Source organism: Glycine soja, chromosome 13 (assembly GCF_004193775.1).
Source record: "Glycine soja cultivar W05 chromosome 13, ASM419377v2, whole genome shotgun sequence".
Taxonomy (NCBI): Eukaryota; Viridiplantae; Streptophyta; class Magnoliopsida; order Fabales; family Fabaceae; genus Glycine; species Glycine soja.
The window spans coordinates 25,066-33,423 of record NC_041014.1 but is presented as its reverse complement, the minus strand read 5'-3'; the positions used below and the strand labels follow the sequence as shown (position 1 = coordinate 33,423).

The 8,358-nt window shown below is 37.4% G+C and overlaps 1 protein-coding gene across 1 annotated transcript; it reads left to right on the top strand.

The window, feature by feature from the left end:
* Positions 1–5,518: 5,518 nt before the first annotated feature.
* On the top strand, positions 5,519–6,262 carry LOC114382642. The gene has a single exon (XM_028342203.1). It carries the CDS (start codon positions 5,519–5,521, stop codon positions 6,260–6,262), a length of 744 nt encoding a protein of 247 aa, XP_028198004.1.
* Positions 6,263–8,358: the final 2,096 nt, after the last annotated feature.

The window sequence follows — 8,358 nt, the reverse complement described above, 5'->3', positions numbered from 1 at the left end:
GCCTATTAGGAAGGCTTGCTCCTAGGACTAAATCTATTTGGTGTTCTATTCCCCTTAAAGGAGGTAGCCCAGGGGGTATCTCTTTGGGAAATATATCACCAAATTCATGTAATAGTTCTTGGACCTTTGGGGGTAAGGTCTCAAATGTAGGAATTGTGGCAGTGCTAAGGGATGTTTCCCTTGATAGAAGAAGGTAGAAAGATTGTTTAAGAAGGAGTGCTCTTTTAATATCACCTTTTGTTGCAAAATGATTTTCCTTCTTAACAATCTTCTTGGAGGAATCCTTTCCCTTTTTTTCATTCCCCCTGGCCTTTGAAGACAAGGCCCTACTATCCTTCTTTTTCTTTTGTTTTTCTAATTTTTCTTCCTCATCCTTCTTATCTTTCATAGTTAGTTGATCTTTGGCCACCTGTGAAGGTGTTTGAGGATGCAACACAAATTTAGTGCCAAGATGGGTGAGGGTAATCTCATTAGTTAGGCCATTATAAATGATCTTCCTATCAAATTGCCACGACCTTCCTAAAAGAATATGTCCTGCCTCCATGGGAACTATATCACAATTAACTTCATCCTTATATGTCCCAATGGAGAAAGGTACCTTCACTTGTTGGTTAACTATCATTTCCCCTTGCTCATTGAGCCATTGAAGTTTATAAGGTTTTGGGTGGGGAATGATAGTGAGGTTCAACTTGGAAACTAATCTTGTGCTACAACAATTGCAACAAGATCCACTATCCACAATGAGAGAACAAGTTTTATCTAAAATTTTGCATCTTGTATGAAAGATGTTCTCTCTTTGGGATTGAGATAGATCACAAGATTGACCTCCAAGGAGCCTTCTAACCATTAAGAGGTCACCTTCTTCATAGGGGTAGACTTCCTCACTAGACTCTTCAACCCTTACTTCATCTTCACTTCCACTAGAGGAAGGGCAAGAAGTAGTCTCCTCTTGACTACTATAAATGTCTTGACCCCTCATGATCATGGTTTTCTTTGTGGGGCATTGAGAGGCAATGTGACCTCTCCCAAGACATTTGAAGCATTTAATGTTGCTAGTCCTTTCTTGGGAACTAGTCTTAGGGGTGTATTTCTCTATGGTCTTACCCTTATCTTCCTTGGGTTTTGAAGGTGCAGCCCCTAAAATTCCATGGGCTTGGTCCTTCCTTGGATAAGAGTGAGAGCCATAAGATTTTGAAGAATAATTTCTTTTAAGTTGTTGCTCCACTCTTATACAAAGTTGGACTAGCTCATCTAGGTCCCTATATGGAAGGAGTTCAACCTTGTCCCTCACTTCCATATTAAGCCCACTAAGGAACCTAGCTATGCTTGTTCTTTCCTCCTCCCTAAGTCCAGCTCTTAAAAGGAGTAATTCCATTTGTTGTCTATATTCTTCAACACTCATACTCCCTTGTCTAAGCCTTTGGAGCTTGTCCATAAGCTCCCTCTCATAGTAGGAGGGAATGTGTCTCTTCCTAAGGGCACTCTTAAGATCATTCCAATACTCTACTGGAGGATCCCCATGAATCCTTCGTTCCCTAACAGGGGAAGTCCACCAATAGAGGGCATACCCTTGAAAGCTAAGGGTAGCCAATGGAACTTTTCTCTCTTCGCTAATATGATGGCAAGCAAAGAGTTGTTCAACCTTCATTTCCCAATCTAAGTAGGCCTCAACATTATCTTTTCCATGGAAATATGGGAGGCTAATGTTAACCTCTTGAGGCCTTCTATCCTTTTCTCTTCTTTGGGAGTGATGTTTAGTATGTGAGCTATGGCGCCCTCTATAATAGTCGTTAAGTTCTTCACTTAAACTCTTGCAAGAGTCATGACTACTAAAGGAGGCATGTTTTTCTCTTTTCATTTCTTTCATTATTTTTCTTCTTTCTTCCTCTCTTATTTTCTCTCTTTCATCTTGACTTATTTCTTCCACTCTTTTTTTACCTTTTTCTTTTCTCTCTTGTTTTTCTTTCCACAACTTAAGGGATCTCAACTCATCTAATATCTTATACAAGGGGTCCTTAGGAGTAGAACCCTCACCATTAACACTAGATGAAGAATGAAGACTCATGCTGGTTCCTAAGTTATGGTTCTTTCTTGTTGGGGGTTTGAAAACAAAAGGTAAAAGAAACTATGGTTGAAACTAGCCAAAATAAACACTAAAAAAGGTGTGAAAGATAAGGTAAAAACTAATTGGTAAAAGGCAAGCTATCTAGGCGGTTTGACAATGGAGGGTAAAAGAAATAAGCTATGAAAGTAAGCAAGAAATTAAAGTGCAAGAAATGCAAACTAGGCGGATCCTAAGAGTGTTTGGATGACCTCATTTAAGGTTCCCAACAAAACACTCACTATCCTAAGGGAAAATTGCCTAAAATTATTACACACAAATGGAAGTAGGGTGACCTAGCGGAGGCTCCCAACTTACTTCCAATGAAAGGCCTTTTTGTTACAAAATTTGAAAGCAAAGCAAATTGCCAATTACAAAATTACAAAGAAAAAAAAAGTCCTCAATTGTGGTGGCTATTCTCTCTTTAGTGTTTCACTCAATTTGGAGTGCTTCTTAGTCCAATAGCTCTTAAGGTGGTTGGCCCCTTTCTTCTTGACTCAAATTCTTCAAGATATGGCACCAATCCTCATTTCCAATTCCCTATATGGCAACTCACAAACAAGGAAACAAAGAGACAAGCAATAACCAAAGACAAAAAAAATGAAATGAAAGCTAAACCAATAGAGTTTTAACAAGACAAATTTTCAAGGATTATTCAACAATTAAAGCAATGAAAAGCACAAAAAAGCAAGCTAGGACTCAAAGAGAAACCTAGAATGGCTCTAGAGTAGAGTAGAAAAACTAAAAAAAAAAAACTCAAGAAACCTCTAGTTTTGGCACTTGTTTTCACAATAATTTTCAATTTAAATTTCAGAACTAGGATTGGTATAAAATAGGCACCAATTATAGAACAAATTTTTGAGCCAAAACAACAAGCACACTTCCCTTTCACTTTTTTTTCCTGGACACTGATTTTTCTGCCAACTTGTGTAATTTTTATTATTCTTTCCTTTAATCCAAATCGCTTGGTTCTTTTTTTATAATTTTTTTCCAGATGTATATAAAATTCAGTAAAAATTTCAGCTCAAAATTCGTAGTGACCAATTCCCAGTAATTTATACAATTTTGTATGTTCAAGCTGCCAGCACCAGCGATTTCAACCTAGAAATCAAGAGTAGTGTTTATGTTGCTTAAGGCTTGGATAGTTACAATTTGTGTTTGCTTATGCTCAATTATCTTGAATAACACAATTCAAGAGAGCTTAAGACTTATTTGATTCACAAATCCAGCCACAACTCAGCACCACAACTCAACTTCATCATAGGCATCATGTAGGAATCTTAGAAAACAAAAAAGAGTTCAACAACAAGACTACTTCTAGGAATTGATTTAGAACATGTTATGAACTAAATAACATGCATGAATTAGACTCAAAATTCAAAAGATAGACTAAGAATGACAAGAATACATGAACAAATGTATCTAGAATTCAATAAACAAAATAAAAATTCAACACAAACTTAGAGCATAATGTGACAATTACTATGACTAAACATGACTCTAAGACAACATGGATTAAGTGATTTACACTTAGATTTTTGTGTTTTTTTTTTCTAATCAATATTTTGGAACAAAATTTAGATCTAAAGTTTCAGCACAAGAATATTACGAATGAAAGTTGATAGAACCTAAAATCAACACAAAAACAAGATTCAAGAGTAGATCTACAAAATTTGAACCATAGAAATGCAAGAACAAGTGTAGATCTAAGATTTAATCGGTTTATTTTTTTTGAATCTACTCTAAACAGCACCAAACCACAAGAAAATGGAGGATATACATGGAGAATAAGATGAAGAACAAGGAATTAAAGAGAATTCACCGAACAAAAAGATAGAGGAAGCAAAAGAACATCACCCAGATGAAGATGCTCTTGATACCACATGATGTAAGCTCCATTGGAGCTTGTAGGCCTAGGATCTTCTTCATCAATGGATTCCTTTGCTCCTTGGAAGATGAATGGCAGCGGAATGGAGAAGGAAGAGAGAGAGGAGACGCCACTCCAAGGAGAAGATGAGTCTAGAAGAAGCTCACCACCATAGGAGGCCATGGATAAGAGCTTGGAGGAAGAAGGAGATGAATGAAGGGAGAGGGAGAGAAGAGCACAAAATTTAGTGCTCTAAAAGAGCTCTGAAATCTGAAGTTAATATTCAAATGATCAAAGTTGAAAAAAATGCACACACATGACCTCTATTTATAGCCTAAGTGTCACACAAAATTGGAGGGAAATTCAAATTTCACTTGAATTTGAAATTGAATTTGTGGAGCCAAACTTTGGAGCCAAAATTTCACTAATTATGATTAGTGAATTTTAGTTATGGTTCAGCTCACTAATCCAAGATCAATTCCAAGATTCTCCACTAAGTGTGCTTAGGTGTCATGAGGCATGAAAAGCATGAAGGACATGCACAAAGTGTGACTATATGATGTGACAATGGGGTGTAGTAAGCAAATGCTCACCTCCCCCTCTAAAATTTAATTGGATTGGGCTTCTACCAATTCAATTAAATTTATTTCCAACCACACACATCAAATATCCACTTAGTGCATGTGAAATTACAAAACTACCCCTAATACAAAAACTAGTCTAGGTGCCCTAAAATACAAGGGCTGAAAAATCCTATATTTCTAGGGTACAAAGATAATGACATCCTAGTCTAATATGTACAAAGATAATTGGACCCAACCTTGGCCCATGGGCTCAGAAATCTACCCTAAGGTTCATGAGAACCCTAGGGCCTTCTTCAGCAGCTCTAGCCCAATCTTCTTGGAGCCTCTTGCTCATGGTTCTAGTGACTGGTCCTTTCCTAGGGAGGATTGCATCACAAATTATCTAAGTGGGCACAGAAGAATATCTCCATGGCAGGGAAGGTGACTCTAATCAATTCGGTCCTCAATGCTTTACCAATATATCTGTTTTCCTTCTTCAAGATTCCTCAAAAGGTAGCTCATAGATTGGTAGCATTGCAAAGAAACTTTTTGTGGGGGGGAGACAAGGACTACAAGAAAATTCCCTGGGTAAAATGGGAGGTTATTTGCCTACCTAAGGAGGAAGGTGGTTTGGGGATTAAAGAAATATCTAAATTTAATGAAGCTTTGTTGGGCAAATGGATATGGGCCTTAGCTTCTAACCAGCAGCAGTTATGGGCTAGAATCATTAACTCTAAATATGGAGGTTGGGAAGAGTTTTAGTCGGGCAGAGGTAAAAGGGGATGCTCACACTGGTGGAGGGACTTGAGGAAGATTTATCATCACTCTGGTCAAAGCCTCTTTCAACAAAACCTGGCTTGGAAGGTTGGTGGGGGTGACAAAATTCATTTCTAGACAGAAAAATGGTTAGGGGAAGACTGCACTCTACAGCAGAAATATAATTCACTTTTTATGATCAGTAGACAGCAACACAACACCATTTCAAAGATGGGAACTTTCTCTGAAGATAGATGGAGATGGGATTTCAAATGGAGGAGGAATTTATTTGACCACGAAAATGATTTGGCAGTGAATTTTATGGAGGATATTACTTCTATCTCTATTCAGAGATATGTGAAGGACAATATGATGTGGAAAGCTGAATCAACAGGAGTATATTCCACCAAGTCAGCCTATAGAATAATGCTGAACACCAATGCCTCAGCCACAGATGTCAGAAATTTCAAATTAATATGGAAGATGAAAATCCCCCCAAGGGCAACAGTCTTCACTTGGAGGCTCCTCAAGGACAGATTACCTACTAAGGGTAACCTATTAAGAAGAAATGTCATATTCCAAGATGTTGGCTGCCCTCTCTGTGGTCAAGTGCAGGAGGAAGTGGGTCATCTATTTTTGAATTGCCAAAGGACAATGCCCCTGTGGTGGGAATCCATGACATGGATCCAGGCAGTAGGACCTCTTCCAGCAGTCCCAGCAAGTCATTTAACACTATTTTGTGAAGGATTTGGAGCTAATATAAACCATAGCAGATGGTGTGGGTGGTGGGTGGCTCTAACTAGTACTATTTGGCAACATAGGAATAACCTCATCTTTCAAGGAAAACAATTTGATTCCTCAAAAGTCATGGAAGAGGCTATGTTTTTAGCTTGGTCTTGGCTAAAATCTAGAGAGAAAGGCTTCAACACTAGCTTTAATCATTGGTCCTCTAATATAAAGGAGTACTTTGGTTAACCTATGTGAAGATGGCTTTATTGATGGGTTAGTTTGGGTTTTATTTTGGGAGGCAGCACCAGAGGTGTTTTGTATTTTCTTTTCATTCAGTACCACTTGTACTATTTTGATTATCTCAATAATATATTATACTTTATGCCTTCCAAAAAAAAAAAAAACTATTCAAGGTATCTTCATGGATTGTGTGTGGGAGCTGGCTAATAATCACAATCAACCTATTATAAGGAAGTTTGAAGCCAAACTTGCAAAATAGAAGCAAAGAAGCCTATCTATGGGAGGCAGAATCACTCTCATTAATTCAGTTTTATCAGCCTTACCTATCTATTTACTATCTATGGGGGGCAACATGGAAGCAAAGAAGCCTATCTATTGTGTGGCTGGGGGATAATTTAACTCTACAACCAAAATATCCTACTTTGTATTTAATAAGCAATCAGCAGACCTTTCTATTTCTATTTTTTACACATTTAAAACTCAAACATATAAAATAAAAAAATATATAACAAACTAACAAAGATAAAGACAAAAAAAAGGAAATATAAACTCACCTCACTTGCTGCTGCTGCCCATCATTTCACTTTCACAACAAATAGGAATCATGTACCTACATGGAAGAAATAATCACACAACACACAATGATTAGAATAAGAAAATGCATATAATTAAGCATGATACAATATCAATATTGATGGAAGTAACAATGACTTGTCAAAATTTTGGATGAAATTCAATATGTAAATCAAAGCTTTGCCCCTGAAACCCTCTGTGTAATATCTCGGGGCCTGATTTTTACCAAATTATGGCACCAGAGAAGAAGATCCTAATCTAAATGACTGATTCCCAAAAACACAATCAAAACCAATGTAAAAACTAGAAAGCAATGTGATAGATACCAACTGGTAAGGGAATAAGGACTGAATTTTATTCAAAAGAAATAGAACAGAAATTACAAATTACACAGGAAACTCAGTAAACCAGTTAATACATGGGTTTCCCCCAAGATGTTTGAGAGCCTGGTCTCTCCCTTCCTGAAAACCAACTAAAAACTATCTAACCCCCCTGCTGTTACTCCATAATTTATTCTGCAATAACTGCTTAAGGCAGTTACATATGGTCCTAAAAACACACACATAATTTATTCTGCAATAACTGCTTAAGGCAGTTATGTACACACACACCTAATTTCCCATTCGAGACTGCCCTAGTCTGCCCTTGGGAACCATCTTACTGGTCTCTTTGTATAGGTACCTCTGGTACTCAATTTCATATATAATATTATATTATCTTTGCTGATAAAAAAAAAAAAAGAAGCTAAATCACTACAGATTCAGTTACGATTAACCCTTTGTGCTTAACTAGGGTTTCGAAACATCACAACAGAGATAGACCATTGAACAATGGATTTTCATCATTAACATACAACAAAGACATACCTTCGATGGAAGCGCAGACACGAACTCCACAAACGCGAACTCGATAATGTGGTTGCAGTCACGGAAGCGCAACCCAGTTTGCGACAAACAATAACTCAGGCAGAAGGAGAAACAACAAGAACGCCATGGGAGTACCCTTTTCGAGACTCTTTCCTTTCCTACTTTTCTTCGACCTGCGAAAGTGAGCAAATGTTAAAACGACGAATGCCTAATGTTAAAATGAAAGGATGTACCTCAATCGATAAGTGGCAAAGACGATCTCCACAAACACAATCTCCACAATGTGGTTGCAGTCACGGAAGCACAGGCCAGTTTGACACAAAGACGATCTCAGGCAGAAGGAGAAAGAAGAAGAACGATAGGGTTCAAGTGCGCTGGTTGTGCAATTTCATAAGTTTAATATATAATGATAACAACATCGGTTTTTTAAAAATAACCGATGTTAACATCAACTACGTAACATCGGTTTTCTTAAAACCGATGTTAACATCAACTCGATAACATCGGTTTTTACAAAACCGATGTTAACTACTCCATAGTAACATCGGTTATTAAAATGACCGATGTTAATATCGACTAGTTAACATCGGTTTCGGAAAATCTATGTTAACTAAGTCTACTTATTTAAAAAAATGCCACCGCGCTTTTGTTAACATCGGTTTT